A 17,663-nucleotide genomic window follows, 5' to 3' on the forward strand; every position below is an offset into this window, starting at 1 on the left:
ATCAAGACGACTTGTCTGTTGCATGAGCAACTAGAGAGCTTGGGAATCAAAGCCGATCAGGTTGGGTCAGCGTTCCTTTTTCTTCGGATTCGCAGGCTTCTCTTTGTTCCGTCTCATCACCAACGGTTGCTGTCGATCTGGTCATGATAGATTCAAAATGTGCCTACCCTAGCGGGCCAGGTACCAAGCTTTGTGGCGCAGCAGGTGAGTTTACTAAATTCACCCCACTGGCCATCTTCCAGCCATTTTGCGACTATCATACGGAATGACCTTGCTGTCCTGGGTGGGTTTTTATGGTTGTAGGAGGAACCTGTCACCACAGATTCTCACCCCAGCCTTTCAGGTGGCGCCGGCAACACGGGAGCCTTGAGCGCTTTGGCTGAATTTGGGGCGACCCTTGCCCCCGAGCATGCCATGTCCTCGGCTGCTGTGGTCGACATTGACCTATCTCTGTTCGCTAACCCGTTGTCGGGCGACTCTTCCACCCAATCTGCGCCAGCTGCCGCCGAGGTTTGCCTGCATTGGGTTGCTTGCTTCACGCTTTTAGCTCGGCTCTGTTTGGTGTCAGGCTTACGACTGCATCATCACCGTTTGTAGGCCAACCAAGACTTGCTCGGGCTTGACTTCAACTTTGATTGGTCTGCCAGTGGCCCTACGCCAACGGCAACCACACAAACTGCTAATGCCTCGTCGACACGCGTTGCCGACTACGATCTTTCGTGCGTTCTTGTTCTGGTCTGTGCTCTCGAGAAGGATAGGTTGGAGCTCATTCAGGCCTTTTGTTGAACCTCGTGCAGGCACCTGTTGGGGCCCTTGGCGGCCGGGCCCGCAAGTTTAAGCGATGCGGATGAAAAGGATCTGGACGCTCGTGCGCAGGCATTGCTGGCGCGCATGCCCGATTTCGCCTACTTGCTCAGCGCCAATCTTGTTTAGGAATATGGGGCTTGACCCTGACTCGAGTCTTTGAGGGTGGTGTTGCCAGACGCCATATCATAATTGAAAGGATAGATTGACATGTGAAGCAGGGTCTCATGAACCCTACGTCCTACTCTGGCTCAGTCCATGAAGAACCAGGCTAATCACCAAAACAACGACACGCACGAACCAGCTTGGCTGGGGTTCAAAAGGTGACCTTGCCCCTTGCTCCTCGGTCAACATGGAAGCAAGGGGGGAGGGGGGCGGGAGTTGAAGGAACAAAACAAAACGAGATAGACAGAAACTACATAAACGCCCACAAATCCAGACAAAGTAAAGGCTCGAGAGGAAAAGAGATCAACGGTGCAGGCAGCTTGGGAACTATCACGCCAGGCAGAGCACAGCCCCGTCTCGAGCAAGCAGGGCACATGGTGGGAACTGAGGTGCTGGCTCTCCGTTGTGGTGCTCATAGAGGGTAGCGAACGAGCATTGGCCCAGGCCCATGCTAACAGCAGTAACAGTGGGTCATACTACACCTACAATCAGAGCCCTGTGGCTCTCGGATCGGCACTCGTGCGATCCATTCGCTCCTCAAGGACGTCTACCAAGCCTCGGCTAGGGCGTCCTCGCTCATGCGACTCAAATCAAGTTGGACCTGCTGGGCCGGTCGAATTTCCGTGGCCGAGCTTGAGTTGTAGATGAGATGATAGATGTTGTTAAGCTGGCCTGGCCGAGCCTCTCCGAGTTGGGGCTGTGCACCAAAGCACGACCCAGCATTCAGCGGCTTGACAGCCATGCTGGGCCGGGTCATGCCGTGACGGGCCATTTTATTCTGAAGGGTGCAAGGGTAACGCAGGTCATGAGTGGCACCGAGTGAAGTTGCGGGCTTCCCACGTAGTTTGAGAGGCCGAGAATAAGCGGTCGGGCGCCCAGGGTGAAGTCAAGTAGGACTCAGGGCAGGAGCACGGGTCGAATCTGGGCCTACGCACCAGCGCCGAAGGGCTTGAAGTCTGTCCCGCAGCCCAGGTCGTGGGGAGCTGGGCAACGTTCGCACGTTCGCACAGTCCACCCTGCTGAAAATCATCCTCATCCTCATGGTCCGACTCACTGCACCGCCGGCGTCGACCAATGCCTGCGCTTCCATTCCGCTGATATTGCTGCTGGTACTGATGCTGGTGCTGTCCGTGTCCCTGACGGAGCTCGTGATCGGCCTCGGTTTCCATCCTGAAGCTGCTTCTCTCTCGTTCAGCACACACACACACACACACACCTACAACAAAGAAAAATGGCGGGAAAGGGGTCTTGTTATCAACACGTGTTGTGGATGAATTCCTCTCTTCTTCTTGGTGACAAATGACAATTGTCAGCATTTTGGAGTTGACGGCGACGATGGCGACGGAGTCGACGATGGCGAGAACGGGGATGGCGGAGGGGCGGAGCTCGGAGGGGCGGATCTCGGTGGCGCAGTTCAAGGCCGAGTGCCGGGATGTACAACCGCAGGATTCTTCGGGTCGGAGTGGTGCGCGGTGGGTTGTGGAACCTTCGAGCCTGCGCACGGCGCGGAATGAGTACCTGCAGGTCACGAGCTGGCTCGACGGCATCAATCTGGTCAATGGCGAAGATGGGGGTGATGCAGGTGCAGGCGAAGACGGGGCGGAGGCCACGACCAGCGTCTTGGAGGAAGAGGAAGATGACGCCTGCGCGCCAGTCATGACTCCCGCACCCGGACTGGCCATGGAATATCACGTGTTTTACGCTGATACGTACGCCACGCCAGAGGTGTACTTTCGCGGATACTTGTCGGGTGCGAGAGCGTATTCGTCCGTTGGCACGGTTGTTACCTGCACCCAGTGACAGCTCAATAGTGTCGGTGTCGCTGCATGCCATGGCAAGCACGGGTATGCTCTGACTGCGTGGCACTGTCTTCTCGCTTAGATGGGCGGGAGGTGGCGCACGTGACCCTGTGTCGACTGGTAAACTTGCTGACACGACCTTTGCAGGGTTGTTCGGTGAAATTCCGCGCCTCTGTCCTCATGTGCGGTCGACCTGGGATGGGCTTGTGTGTCTCAGTTGCAGCAGCGGCAGGCGGGGCGTACCGCGGGCTTGGACGCGGCTGCTCTTAGCACGGCGGTACGTGTTTTTTAATGCTTTTCCTTAAGATCGGCCAAGGCTACTGATAAAAGCTTGACCGCGGTGCCACGTGTCCGGCAATTTAGCTGCATCCTCGCCGGCAACTGCCATGGCTCTACGTGCATCCCTGCCATACGGCGGACTTGTTGGGTGCCATGCGGGCCACGGCGACTTCTGCCGCCCCTTCGCAGGCCCCACCTGCAGAACCCAAATACATTACCAGCTGGTCAGCTGCCATTGGTCAAGCCATCGGGATGCCAACGCTGGTGTAAGGTGGTGCATCCAACAGAAATGCCTATTTTGAGTCCCTGCTGAGCAGGGATGGGGCTTGTGATCAACTGATCCGACTCTGCTGTGTGCCTGAGCTAGGCTGAGCCGTCCTCAGCACCTTTCTAGCTCTTGAGTTCTTGCTTAATTCGTGTCCAAATTCAGTTACAAGGGTTGAGAGAAACTGGCATTTTTCCTGGTGACAGTGGGGTTGATGCTCGTTTGCCGGTCTTGGATGAGTTCAATCATTGAATGTCACGAATGTATTTGCCAAGGACTTTTGCGGCGCGAGTGTGTTCCAGCCGGGGAATGGGGCAGGCCGCGGAAACACAGCCTTGTATTACAAATTGATTGAACAGGTGCATGGCATGGTAAAACAGTAATGACACAGTCAGACAGGCTCGCGAGCAGCGGCAACAAGCACGGTACAGGCACATGCAAAAGAAGACGCGTTACACTTGGTTGACAGCAGCGACGGCACTCCACGAGCTTTGGCGGTAGTCTCGAGTGGGCTCCATCAAGTTGCCCAGGCGGTACGGCAGGGGCTTGGCGTGCAAGTCACGCATGTCAAAGGTGGTCACAGAACAATGGGCTAGCTTCAAAAGCTGTCGGCGCGACGTACGGCAGCCTTGGCCTTGCCGTAGGCAGTCACACCGCGAACGAAGAGCAAAAAGCCGAGGATGCCAAGGGTCAGGACGATCCAGCTGTGGTAGGGGGGAAGTTGATGACCCTGTTCGTCGGTCAATTCTACGCCAGCATTTTGATCGTCGTCTGCAAGGTCCTCGTGGTGACGGTGCACGTATTGGAGCAAAAAGGCGAGCTTGACCATGTGAAGACCAAAGCCGGCAAGACCACCGGTGCGGGCGGCAATGGTCTGACCCATGCACAGGGTAAAAAGATACCCAAGCCAGCTCAGGAAGAAGGCCACCATAAAGGTGCAGACAAAGGTCAAGTCATCACCAAGCAGCATGCCGTTGACGGGCACCTGGGTCGCGTTGACAAGCACAGCCTGTTGTTCCACCGGGCTGTCACGTTGCTTCATCTGCTGGACCTCATCGTAGGAGGGCAGAACCACGGTCACCATAGGGGCCGGGGTGGCACCTTGATTGTAGGCCGGAGGAGGCGCGGCTACATCACACATCCGAGAGTGCTTCCATGAGCAATGACGAAAGACATTGACGCCTCGGCAGCGGAAGGAGCAGCAAGGTGGCCGCCACAAAAACAAGATGGTAACAACAGATTGAGTGGTGAGAGCATACCGGGTGAAGATGCCTCCACGCGCTCCATCGCAACGGGTTCGGCATCATCGGTCGATTGGACCTGAGGTCAAGCCAAGGGGAAAAAAGAGGGAGCAAGGAGCAAGAGCAACCGGTCAGGCGCGCACGGGTCAAAACCAAAACGAACAGAGAAAGCGATATTGGGAGGTTGCCAGGTCTGAACAGTGTTCCTGTTTGAGCCCCTCCCTGCTCGAATCCTGCCTCTTCTCCCGACCTAAGGACCCTACTCCAATAGTGCAATCCCCTGCTACAAGCAATGTCCCCGGTTATCGCGCCACCCTCGACGAACCAGGGTATAAGTGTGGCGCGCCATCTTGAACAGCCGTCAGCCTTTTGAAAATGACGTGTTACGGTGTGAGAGAGAGCAACAGCAACAGGCAAACACAACAGGCAACAAAGAAAGCAAAGAAGGGTGACCGATGTGTGTGTGTGTAGTACATCATCATCACACAAAGGAGCTGATGCTTCTGACACTTGGTAATGCATCCGAATGTAAGACAGAAGAAGAAGAGTGAATGTGTCACTGGCTTCGTCTATCTTTTTTTTTTTCCAGTTGCAATTCGAAGTGGGAATTCCAAACGGCTTGGCAGACCGCAAACACACGCGACCAGCCATTTGGGTCCGTCTAGGCACGCATCCAACTGTGCCCAGCTTTGATGATTTCTAGCAATCATTTAGGGTGAGGAGAGAGTGGCGGGAATGTGGGAAATGCCTCCAGGCGTGCGCGTCGGCGTAAAGCTGCGCGCTCGCGCCGTTGAGCGTGGCACGGAGCGCGGCGGCGCCAACACACGTGGTGACTCGGCCAGCATGCTCTGACTCATTCCCATGCTCATACCACCAGTCGCCGAATTGACCGAGGCTGGTGGTAGCTGTGTGGGTCCTCCAGTCCACCACGCAGGTGGGTTGAGTGCGAGGAGCAGCAACACGAATGCCGCGCCCATCACCGCTGATGTCAGGAAGAGCCAGCCAGACAAGCCACCGGTTGGGCTCGGCGTCCCAGTCGTGTAGGCATCCCCAAGGCCGGCCGAAGACCGAGGCACTACGCCTGCCTGGGCCGTCAGCAAGGTACACACTCGCTGCTCTGTCTGACGGTGTTGGAAGCACAGGGTCAGGTTGCGATCTTCCTCGTGCTCAGGTCCGGTCATCAACACGTCCAGGCTTACGGCACCCGTGGCAGGAACACGGCCATATTCCTTGACACGCACCCCGCCTAGGCTCCATTTTCGGAGCGCAGGCGTGGATCGGCGAGCCTCTGAAGCAATCACCACTCCATCCACACTCAAGTCCACCAGGCGGATGTCAGTGACGCCGAACAGTAGGACGCGGGTAGCCTGGTGTCGGTGCTTCTGATGCATGGGGGCATCCAGCATCAGGCGCGCTGCAAACGGCACGTCAACTTGGTGGCGCACGCCCGCATCACGCTGGTCCAAGGGCTGCGCCTGAACCACCACACTGACAACCCCAGAAGGCAGATAGAGCGGCGTGCTCTGCACATGCAACTGCACCACGCATGTGAAGCCCTCTTCCTCAACCACCATCTTGGTGACGGCCGAGCCACGCGCCTCACCCTCCACATGGCATGTCACTTGAGCTGCCGCGCGGCCTCCAAAGTTGGAAGCGGCACCCTGCGCCGTCCAAGGGGTAACGGGCACGGAGACACTTGTGTGTGACTGCGAGAGCACCTCGCCGACCGGCACTACCGCCTCGACCGCCGTCAATGGCGAAACAGTCACCATGGTGTTGAAGAGAAACTGGTCCACGGCCACGGCGGCCACGGCCGTACCCGTCTGCTGCGCCACGAAACAGCCTTCACTACTTTGAGGGGGGGGGGGGGGGAATACACGACGTCCAACCAATAAGATACTTTTGAAAAACAAAAACAAAAACAAAAAAACAGCTGTGCAGGTAAGGCAAGAGTGGCCTAGCAAAAGAGTGACTGAAAAGGTTACCTTTGAAGCGCCAGGACAGTGGTATTGGATGATTCCCAGCGCGGGCGCTGGAGTTTGCCATCAGGATGCTCAAAACACACGCCTTGAGCTGGGACCAGCACGGGCGCACCTATTTGGGCCGACAAGCGCGAGGTAAGAAGCGTGCAGGGCATGCAGATAAGACCACCGGCAACAGTATTCACGACAGCAGCAGCTGTATCATAGCTCTCCATCTCTCTATCAGGGGGCGGTGACGTACTGGGGCGCAAAGTGTCCCGCACAACCACCGTCAGAGTGGCATGGTGCGACACGGTGCCATGAGAGCGGGCGACCACTTCAATCGTCGCATGGCCACTCGTGAAAGCCCGCAGAGCCAGGAAATTGCCCTCAACCTCGGCGGCTACTTGTGCATCCCCATTGACGCGCGTCTATGAAATCCACACAAGATACCACGTTGCAGGGATGAGCCGCCAACCACCCATGACTACCGACAGAGAAAACGAGACTTTCCAGTACGAAAGACAAAGAAAAAAAGAAAAAGAAAAAACGTTTCCAAAAACAACAATGACGCGACGCACAGACACAACGAAAGTTCAAATCGACACATATCCACCACGCACCTGAATGTGGATGCCGTTTGTGGTGGTAAAGCGACGGCCGCTGCTGTCATGAAGCACAAGGGCAACTTGGCAACTCTGTCCGACCGCCAGCGCACTGCAATTGGGGGACGGCAACATGCTCACGTGGTGCAGGGCCACCACACGCAGCGGCAAATAGGCGCTCTGGTGAATGCCGCCCGTGATGGTTTCCACACCAAGACTGCCCGTCCAGCGGGCCGAGGTGGCCACCAGGCGACCATGAGCGTCCACAGTGGGCATGGCCGGGGTTTTGGGGGCAATGGTGAAGCTCATGTTGTGGCCACGCAATGCCGCGGGCAACGCAAGGTCGTAAGCGGCACCGTAGCTCAGCACCAGCTCCGTTTCAGTAAAGCTCAGGCGTGGCACCACTGTCACCGGCTGTGATGCCACCAAGCGCGGCGCTGTGGCGGTACAATATGGCTTCTTGCATGCAAGGGTGGCCGAGACAGAAGACTGTGAGACGCGCGCCGCGTAGAGCACGCGCGTGTATTCCTGTTGGGCGGCCTGAGCGTAGATTGATATTGTATTGCCGGTCAAGGTAGACACGAGCAAGCACAAAAGCATGAACAAGAGTGAGCCGTTGTTCCGTCCAACACCCCAAAACAATCGTGAGAATCGAGCATCCTCAAGAGGCCCTGCCCGGCATGCGCACCTGAGATTGACCAAGGATATTGCGCAACTGCACACCATTGGCAGTTGAAGACCAGGAGAAATTGAGTACCGAGGCACCATGCACTACGGCATCGCCCAACAGCAACTCAGCTTCAATCTGCTGTGTCGTGTCCAGGAGCACCTCGGGCGTAAGGATACGCAAGCGGATGCCATCAATGGCCACCACGGACACGTCAAGGACCGTGCTTGTGAGGGGAGCCTTGCTCGTGTCGTGGGCAGCAATCTGCAAGCGGACTGAACCCAATTCACGCGCGCAGACCACAATTCGATCACCCTCCAAGCGGTGCGTGACATGTCCCTGGCGGTCTGCTGTGACACGAGTCTGGAATTGTGGTCCTTTGGGCCCGCCCTCGATATGAGCCACGGCACAAGAGCTCGGAATCATCCGCAAGTGCGCCGGGTCCACCGATAGCGGGGCAAACACCTGAGACAGGCATGGGTCCGGGCGTGTGAGGTGGGCCAACAGAACACGAGCGTCAAATGCCTTAAAACAAAATGCGAAGATCAAAGTGCGGGTCAGTAGCGACATGAGCGCTCATGAAAACAAACCTGGATGGCAAAGCGAGCCGCTACGGCGGCCTGAGCGCCTTCTTTGGGCCGGAGCAAGCGGAAGCTGGCATCGCCAAATGCGATACCCGTCACATTGAAGCGCAGGCCAAAACAAGACGAGGTGGGCGAGAGCGCCACGCGCTCAATCGGGAGGTTCTCCAGGCGTTGCACACGCACAAGATGGCGCGCTTCCACCTGCAAGTCAACGAGCTGGAGCTCCTTGGCACTCAGGTACGTGTTTGTGGTTGTGCGCACGCAGGCATGATCTAAATGGCACACAAGCTCGAATGAGGTTGAGAAAGCAGTTCAAGCACAGAATAAATAGGCTGAGCGATTCCACGTACATGGCGCCGTGCCGCCAACTTGCAGCACCTCCGGGCCATAAATTTCAATCGCCTTGATGCCATAGGCCGTCATTTGCGCGGTGACAGAGGCTGCTGGCAGAGTACAGATGTCGTCAACATCCAGCAAACCGGTGCCTTCTTGTAGGGGGCGCACACCCAAAGTAGCCCCCTTGGTTGCAATGTTGGCCAGAGTAGCGGGTTGTGATTCTGCCTTGAAGTAACCCGAGCCCCCGGTGATGGTCACCTGCTCCAGGACATTGTCCTGCAGCAGCATGGGGACGGAGCTGGGCTGCAGAGCGATAGGCTTGACGACCTGCATGCTCACAGTGCGCGTGAAGCAGCGGGGGTGACGGGGGGCATCCACCAGCAGGGAAAGATGCAGTTGGCGATCATCAGCGCGTGCAAAATCCAGGTCGTATTCCCCCGGCTGTGCTGCGCGTGACACCAGGTGCTGACTGGCTTTGTGCCATGAGTACTCGAGCGAGCTACGAGCAAAACAAAGGTGGCAGATTGAGGAAAAGCACAAGAACAAGAACAGGCCAAGCAAAGTCATGATGCAAATGTCAAGGTCTGCATATGGACGCGGAGAGGTTTTTTTTTTTTTTTTTTCATTTCATTCCATTTCATTTCATTTGATCAACAACGCACCTGCTGTTGTCGTACGCTGGGCGGTAGTGGGCCACAGGCACAAGGCGGATATGGTGACGAGTGCCCTCGAAGAAAAACCAGGGTTGTTCAGGGCAAGAAGGGCTGCGTACAGCTCCAAGCTCGAAAGACACATTGCGCGGAGTGGTTACGCAGACAGTAAAGGGGGCTACATCCCGAGGCCCCTGGCCGTTGTCTAGGCTATGCAGGGTGAGGTTAAGTTTGTGGCAGCCCAGCTGAGTCCCGGCCTGGAGTGTAAACTCTGGACCATGGGCAAACTGCCATTCAAGTCCGACAGCACCAGTGCCTAAGATATCCCGTTGCACGGCGGTTTCACGCGCAGCAGCGTCTGCAGGACTAGGGCCTCCCAGGTAGTGAAAGTTGAACGTGGTGCCAGGGGTCAACTCCACCAACGAAGGCTCCACAGCCAACGCGGCGTAAGCAGCAATATGTGCAGTTGCCGTGAGACTGTCACTGGCAAACGTCGCGAGCACGGAGCCCGCCGAGGTAGCACGTAGTACCACACAGCTGCACGCTGCGGCCGGGCAACTACGAATGATCGAAATGTGAGCCATACCACATGAAGGTTATTTGGAAAAAAAAAAAAAAAAAAAAAAAAAAAAAGAAGAAAAAAATAAGAAAATAAATAAATAAAAATAAAACCGTAGCAGCCCTGTGCCAGAGCCAGCAAACGCAAGGGCGGCTGATGACCGCCGGAGGACGGTCCAAGACAAAAACACGGACGGGATCAGTCGTACCGGTCATCGCTGTTGGCATCAGCTCCCTGCTTCAGGACTGTAAAGTGTGACTGGTCGAGGGACCAGTGACTGGGCATGTGTCGACATTGGCGGAAAGCGTGGCCGGCTGCGTCGACGTGAACGGCGGCCAGCACAAGTTGATCACCAACCCGCGCTTGGCGAGGGCCCGGTAAGAGGCGCACGTCAGAAGGTGCCACAACGATCAATGCTGCATGGTCGTGGATGGCGATGGATGCCTTGTCGTGAACGCTCACAGTGGCGTTACCAGTGTCGGTGATGGTGAAGGAGCCATCCTGGAGTTTGGGAGCTTTGCCCGCGGTGGCATTGGTGCTCCATGTGTACTCGCCACTGCCACCAGAGGCCTGTTTAACACGATGAATCAAAGGGTTGGTAAGGCAGGGGGTTGATGCTAGTGGTCAAGGCGCAAGGTGCACGAGAGCAAGGGACTGTAGAACTGACCTTGAATCGGACGGTGAGGGGCCGGGCGTTTGCGGAGAAGGGTACAATCATTTGCTTTGGTTGAATGTCAATGGGGTGAAGAATTTGCACATTGCGACTGGCCGTCAATAGAGCTTGGCTGCTCTGAGCTCCCTCGGGGCCGTGATAAGAGGCTTTAAGGGTCGTGATACCAGCTGTCGCGGCAGTCACCTCATACCAGGAAGTATTTTTGCTGGAACTGCCGAGCTTGATCTTGCCGTCACCAATGTTCAGCTGGAAGGTCAGCTGCGGCCAGGAGAGAAGCAAAGGTCTTGTGAGGTTGAAGGCAAGATGAGCGGCATGTGTGCGTGCAAAAGACGACAAAGACCTACGCCATCAAGAAGAATCTCTTGTTGTCCACTCAAGAGGCGCAGTTGCACGGGATACTTGTGGCCTCGGAGGAGCACACACGGGCTCATGGCCAGCACGGAGCAGGTGCCCACTTGAATGGTCAGCGTGGTTGGGGTATGAACTGACACAAACGTTGTAGGCAGAGCCCGCTCAAGCATCAAGCCGGCTATAACGCGCAGGGAGTAGGAATGAGTGGAAGCAGGGCGTGCGCTCGTGGATGTTCCAAGGTGTAAGGCGAAAAGACTGGCGTGGTGTGGCAAGCATCACATACCCTTATCGCGAAGCGTGACCACAGCTCTGCCTTCTGTCTCGCCAAGTACTGTTTGCTGGCCCTGGAGCTTGAGCACCTGGGGGTTGACAAGACCGCCGCGTCACTTGATGGTCAGCACGTGCAGGTGTGGACCGAGGAGGGAAAGCATTGGCAGGGCCAGATCAAGTTACAGGTTTGGGGCACGCACGGTAGTGTTGTCGATGGCCAGTTGGTAGGGGCCCGTGCGACTGAGAACCAGAGCCTGCTTATCATAGCCACGATAGGCTTGCAGATGCAGCTTTTGCTGTACGGCAAGGTGGGCCATGATGGGCTCGAGCCAGGTGCGCTCGACGACGGTCAGCACGACTGGCGGCGAGGCTACTGTCGTCTGCAGGCAGGCAAAGCCGGGCAGAGGACAAGGCAAAAGATACGGTGACGTCAAGTATTTAAGAGCAGGATCCCTTCGTCAAGACCCCAGGCCGGCAGTGAGGGAAAGCAACCCACGGGCGGGCACCGGGCAATTTTGATGCAAACAAAGGAGCGATGAAGCTCGGCTTGAAGGGAATCTGATGGTGGTTGGGGGAGGCGAAGATACCTACGTGCTTCAAAACAGCTTGCACGCAGGCACGGCCAGCCGCAAGGGGAACAACAAGGATGCGATCACCCTGCTGATTCTCGCCTTGAAGCTGGGAGATATGCGCCGGCGCATCGTAAGGGGATTGGGAGTAGGCGATGGTGGTCAGAACAGCACTGGATTCCTGGGTGCAATTCTCGTCCATGATGCGCCACTCAAAGGCCAGGCCAGATAGCGAGGAAAACATGTTGCCTGCATCAAAAGGGCCAATGTCGTGTGAGGCTGAGCAACTGGAACACGGGTTGGTCACGCTTGACAAGGCTACTGTTGCAGGACAGACCCTCGCTGTCATAGCCGCGAAGCGACAGTGACTCTGGGGGCTCTTCAAGATAGATGGTGCGGTCAACGGTGATGAGCTCGGTTCGGTGCACGGGTGCCAATTCAACCTCGCAGCGCAGGACTTGACCGCTCTCTGAGGCGACGGCAAAGGATAGGCGGTGAGCGTGAGACAGCAGGCAACACAGGCGTCAGCCGATAGAGATGAGCACAGGCTGAGAGTGTGTTGGCAGCTTCTTACTTTGGTTGGCAGCAACCACAGGAACCGATACGCCGTTACGTTGCAGGTGGGAGGCCACGACCAGGACTTCAGCTTGGCGAGCACATTCGCCTATGACGGTGGCGGGGGCAGTGAATCAGCCGGCACGGCACGGATCTGGGACATGGACTATATGGGTGAGGGACAAACGAGAGTGGCGGCAGACCTTCTTCGCCAGTGACTTGGATGAGGTCAGGGCGCATGGAGGACCAAGCGTAGCAACCATTGCTAGCGGTGAGGTTGTAACGAATGGGAAGGGCTGCCTCACTGAGCGGCAGCAGGAGGCGCGGATCACTGAGCTGCTCGGACACGCCGGCGGCCTGCCCGAGGGCCACGAGGCAACACACTGCCGTGGCAAGAAGAGTTGAAAACTCCATGGTCATGCTCGGGCACCGGCTTTCACCGGCAGAGATGCTTCCTGTGTGACCGGCAAGCACGCACGAGCGGGGACCGACAGCAAAGGCGCGTTCCTTTGCCGTGTCGGTTGACCTGCACGGTCACGCATGAGTGAAGCAGGCGTGAGGTGGCAGGCAGCAGAGCCAGAAATGCACCCTTTCATCCAGGTTATCTTTCCTCGTGGTCCACAAACGACCAGCCTGCTCGCTCTCTCCCCAGGAGCCACCTTCAGGCTCTCGTTTTCTGCCAGTGACGGTCTGCCGTTTTTTTTTTTTTTTCAAATAATTTCCACTTTATTGGCTTACCCACGCGGAAACAGCAAAGCAGCAAAAATTTGAAACAACGACAAGTCACTGAGTTCAGTTCAGAGGGTGGTCGATGAAGGAAAAAAGATTGAGAGATAGGCGTGAAGTGGTGTTGAGCCCAGAGGTGAAAAGTAATGGTATACAAGAGAAGGCGTGTAACAGTGAAGGTTTTCGAGAGATGTGTGGACACGACCTTGTTCTTCGAAAAAACATTCACATTACAGAACGTCAATGTTACAATAGAGAACAAAGAGTAAGGTACTGCATCTTCTTATTAATCTTCTTCATCTAATCAAGGTGAATGACGTTGTAATACAGCATTAAAACCATAATTTTCTTCATCTTCTCCAGAACCTTCGGCGTTATCTTAACTTCTGTTGCTTCCAAGTTGTCCTCTCTCTCTCTCTTCTCTCTCTCGCTGTGATTTACGATGACGGCACACTTGTTGCTTGTCATTTGAACTTGGAAGCAGGTCCCTTTCGCTGAGGGCGGTGGTCTCTCTCGCTCTCGCTCTCGCGCTCTCTCTTGCTCTCGCGCTCGCTCCTCGTTGGTAGACCTGGGAGGTACTTGGCAGATCAGTTGGGTTGTGTGTCGAGTGCACGTATGAGATGAAAAGCATGGGTTGTGGACGGGCCATGGGGTGCGTGACGGCTGCGGCCGTGCTGGTGACCCTGAGCGCCCTCTGCAGCGTTGTGCATGGAAGCCTTGTGTGGACCTCGGATGTGACCATGGTTCCCTCCGCGCCGGGCAGGCGTGTGCACCACGTGATTGTGTATCGCGATGCCCCTGGAACCGTGAACAATCGGAGCGATCCCGAGGTCCTGCTGGTAGGGGGCATGGTCGCATTGGACACGCCCCAAGATGAGGTCATGTCGAACCAGTCCATCTTTTTTGCGTACATGAGCACCTACTACGCCTTTGATGGTGTTCTTTGGCGTTATCTGCCTTCGGCTGGATCCTGGCAGGCCGTGGCCGTTGACACGACTTGCAATCATTTGTGCCGCGTTGGTCACCAAGCGGTTCTAAGCCCCGCGGACTACAAGACAGACAGCCCCGTGCCCGATTATGCCCTCAGAAACACCGTCCTATACGTTATGGGCGGATTTGCCCTCAACCTCACCATCGACCGCTTCGCTCTAGTCGACCACATTGGCTATTTGTCCGCCAGCTCCACCAACTCCAGTCGTTTAGACGTCGATCTCCACTACGACGGGCCGGACCGCCTGCGCCCCTTTGCTTGGGCGGCCCGCGCCACCCTCAACACCACCACCTGGGTTTTGGCTGGTGGTATGACCTTTGAGGGTTGTTACCGCTCCGGTGACGGTGCTTGCCATGACAGCCGCGACGCGCAAATGGAGAATCTGGATGCAGTCTGGTTGTTCCAAACCACCAGCTCTCCCACCACCCTGCTCATTCGGCGTCTTGATGCTGCCAATTTTCCGGCCGCCAGCTTTAGCAATATCGTGGCATTTGACACCTCCAACCTCTACTTTCTTGGTGGTATCAACTTTACCGGACCCTTTGACAGTCTCTCCTTCACGGGTTTTGATGCTCAAATGGACCACGTCTACCATCTTCAATTAAATGATGCCGGCACTACGGCCAACGTCACCAAGGTCGGGCTCGCGCGCCTTCCAAAGCAAAAAATTGCCTGCCCATCTAAACGTTTCCTCATTTCTGTCTGTCTGTCTGTTTCTCTTCGAATTTTGCTTCCGTGTCCGTTTGTGTCTGTTCCATTCTGCTCAACATGCATCCTGGCACGCGTCTCACGTGGTCACATCTGTCTGTCTGTCTGCCTTGATCCTGGCCGCAGCTGCCCAACCCGTCAAGCGGCCCTCCGTTTGGTGTTATCAACGTGTTTTCCTGTGCCATTCCCATTGCTGACAACGAGTTTGTTGTTCTCAGCGGTTTTGGGGAGGGCATGCAGTTTCGCTCTAGCGTTGCCAGTACGATTCCCGCTCTCCATCGCCACACCCTTGTCAGGTCGACCAAGCTTTCCCCCACCCCTCTTTTTTGAGCCTGATCAATATTGCTTCAAACCTGCCTTGATTTTAGGCTTTAACACCGAAACGCATGCATGGCGTACCTGGGCAACCACTCAGAGTGGAGCTGCGGCCATGACACGCGGCTACAGCGCTTGCTTCAAAATTCAGGACAACATTTTCGAGTATGGCGGACAAGTAGGCTCAAAAGCTCTGGAATCCATCACTCTCTTCATGCCCAACAGCAACGAGTGGTGGGAACTTGTCAATACTCAGTCGCCTACCACTCGGCGCTTTGCGGGTACCGCCACCACGCACATGCTGGGCTATCCCGCACTCATCACCACTGGCGGCGCGGCGGCGGGCTTATACTTTTCTGACATGTATCTCATGCTCGATGCCAATGTCAGCGGGTATCACTGGTACTTTCAGCCCACCAGCGCCAACATGACGCGGCGCTCAGGCCATGCCATGTCCCTGGACGGTGACAACATTTTTATTCACTTTGGGCTGACCTATGATGGTAGCTCTTCAGAAACCATTCTCAACGAGCTCTACTATGGCAACATGAAAGTTTTGTCCTGTCCCTGCCCACCCCCCCGGGCGTTTGTCATGTCAGCCACCCACCCCACTGAGCCCGTGTTTTACGTGTACGGTGGCGCCGACTACCGCGCCTTTGGCGGCGTCATCGACCTCAGCTATCCGATGCTGCGCGACTCCTTCTGGAAGTTTGACATGCGAACACAAATCTGGACCGATTTGACCAACTACTCGGCAGGGGACTATCCTCCGCCGTCCTTTTTTGGCAACGCTGAATGGACCATGGTGCAGGGCAAGCCCGTGTTTGTCATGGTGCTTGGATTGACTACTTCGCGACCCAACGTGGAGAAGCCCGTGTTCATCAACACACTCACCATTTCTTCCGATGTTTACCTCTGGGATACGCGGCGCTGGACGCACCTGCAAGCAGCGCAAGGCCCCGCGTCCTTGTCTCAGGTGCACCTCTCGGCGCGCTGGGCGCGGTCCATGACCCGACTCTCCGATCAGGAGACACTTGTCATTTACGGTGGCGCCATAACCCAGTACAATACGAGTACGGAAGAAAGCGAGCCTAGCAACGATGCCTTCCTCCTGTGGCTGGCCAACACGACCCACTATTTCGCACAAACTTGTAATTTTTCTAACCCTCCTGCGCGATACGGGCATACCGCCTTTTTGAACAGCGAGGATCGGCTGCTCCTGATTGGTGGCAGTGACCTGAACGAGCAATCTGGATTGGCCTTTGAGCTCGAGCTCTCCTGCGACGTCGGCACCAAGCAAAACGGAAGTTTTGGTCACGCTGCCTGTGCCCTCTGCCCTATTGGCGCATACAATTCCGTGCCTGGTGCCAGCGATTGCACAGCTTGTCCAAATGACACCACGACAATATTCGCGGGTGAGGCATATGTTTGCCTCGCTTGCCCGAATCGGCGCGGTTTCCTTCTTGATGTTAAAGCTGAACCCAATGTTTCGAAATGTTACGCCTGTGTTTCGTGCGTGAGGGCTTCATTTCTTACATTGATCTTCGTGACGTTGCCTCCCCACTTTGACCCCCATAGGCTCGATCAGCGATCGTAATTGCTCGCTGTGCGTAGACGGGCGAAAGTTTTGTTCTGCCAATGGAGAGTGTGAGGTAGATCTGACGACCTTTGAGCGGCGCTGCAAATGCGAGCTGGGGTTTTCGGGCACACACTGCGAGGTCCCCTTCTTGAAGGTGATTGCGTACGTGTGCTTTGGCCTGCTGGTGCTCTCTGGGTCACTGTTTTGCTTCTTCCGCAAAAAAATCCGTCAAGCTCGTCAACGCGATGGTCTTCGCCAACTCCTATTGGATGAAAAAGAGCAAGAGCTTACGGTCAAGCAGCAACAGCTCGAGGAGCTCGAACGCGCGCTCACCGTTCAGATGGATGAGCTGACGGTGCGTCGGTTGCCTGTTGCAGCGTTGTGTGTTGACGCAAATGGTTTTCCTCGCTTGACGGTCCGCTCATTTATCACTCGGTGGTGCGACATGCTTGGCCGATAGTTTGTGCGTCGCATTGACAAGGAGGCACCGGGCGCTTTTGGTGAGGTGTGGCTGTGTCGCTTCAACGATATTGACGTGGCAGTCAAGCGACTCAAGGGCCATCTGGCGGACATGGACCCAAGCCTCAACGAAGAATTTTTGAACGAGATCAAGTTTATGCGCACGCTTCGCCACCCCAACATTGTCTACTTCTTTGGCGCGGGTGTCCATGAGGAGCAGTCCTTTTTGGTGTTGGAGTACATGGGCCGCGGCTCATTGACCAAGACGCTGGACAACGAGAGCATCGATCTACCGTGGTCTCGCCGCATTGCATTTGCCCGAGATGCCGCAGCAGGCATGGCTTTTCTGCATGCATTGTCCCCGCCGCGCATCCATCGCGATTTGAAGAGCCCGAATCTTTTGATCAGCCAGGGCTGGACCCTGAAGGTGGCCGACTTTGGTACGTCGCGTTTTTGCCGCTCCCTTGTCTTGCGTGTACGTGTACGTGTATGTGTATGTGTGGGTGAGTGGGTTCAAGCCAAGCCAAGCCAAAAAAAAAAAAAAAAAAAAAT

The 17,663-nt window shown here is 56.0% G+C and overlaps 3 protein-coding genes across 3 annotated transcripts in view; 1 reads left to right on the forward strand and 2 right to left on the reverse strand.

Moving 5' to 3' along the window:
- Window positions 1-994: 994 nt before the first annotated feature.
- MONBRDRAFT_37905 (uncharacterized protein) lies at window positions 995-2,802 on the reverse strand (the record flags this gene model as incomplete). The annotated part of the gene is made up of 3 exons (XM_001747585.1): window positions 995-1,747; window positions 2,024-2,185; window positions 2,488-2,802. 3 exons carry the CDS (start codon window positions 2,800-2,802, stop codon window positions 1,517-1,519), a joined length of 708 nt encoding a protein of 235 aa, XP_001747637.1. The 3' UTR covers window positions 995-1,516.
- Window positions 2,803-3,764: 962 nt separating this feature from the next.
- On the reverse strand, window positions 3,765-12,747 carry MONBRDRAFT_33280 (uncharacterized protein; the record flags this gene model as incomplete). The annotated part of the gene is made up of 21 exons (XM_001747586.1): window positions 3,765-3,857; window positions 3,935-4,440; window positions 4,572-4,632; window positions 5,663-6,401; window positions 6,539-6,647; window positions 6,777-6,945; window positions 7,138-7,659; window positions 7,808-8,251; window positions 8,377-8,642; window positions 8,721-9,205; window positions 9,369-9,914; window positions 10,124-10,229; window positions 10,389-10,485; window positions 10,583-10,846; window positions 10,933-11,117; window positions 11,223-11,298; window positions 11,410-11,589; window positions 11,801-12,027; window positions 12,116-12,247; window positions 12,353-12,442; window positions 12,537-12,747. 21 exons carry the CDS (start codon window positions 12,745-12,747, stop codon window positions 3,765-3,767), a joined length of 5,508 nt encoding a protein of 1,835 aa, XP_001747638.1.
- A 959-nt stretch (window positions 12,748-13,706) lies between these two features.
- MONBRDRAFT_27170 (uncharacterized protein) overlaps window positions 13,707-17,663 on the forward strand; it is a gene marked incomplete at both ends in the record, with an annotated part of 4,867 nt that continues 910 nt past the window's right edge. The window contains 5 exons of the mRNA XM_001747488.1: window positions 13,707-14,687; window positions 14,885-15,017; window positions 15,127-16,488; window positions 16,652-17,007; window positions 17,113-17,551. Of these exons, the coding sequence (XP_001747540.1) occupies window positions 13,707-14,687; window positions 14,885-15,017; window positions 15,127-16,488; window positions 16,652-17,007; window positions 17,113-17,551 (3,271 nt within the window). The remainder of the gene's footprint in view (window positions 14,688-14,884; window positions 15,018-15,126; window positions 16,489-16,651; window positions 17,008-17,112; window positions 17,552-17,663) is intronic.

Source organism: Monosiga brevicollis, genomic scaffold, assembly GCF_000002865.3.
Source record: "Monosiga brevicollis MX1 MONBRscaffold_17 genomic scaffold, whole genome shotgun sequence".
In the NCBI taxonomy this organism is placed as follows: domain Eukaryota; class Choanoflagellata; order Craspedida; family Salpingoecidae; genus Monosiga; species Monosiga brevicollis.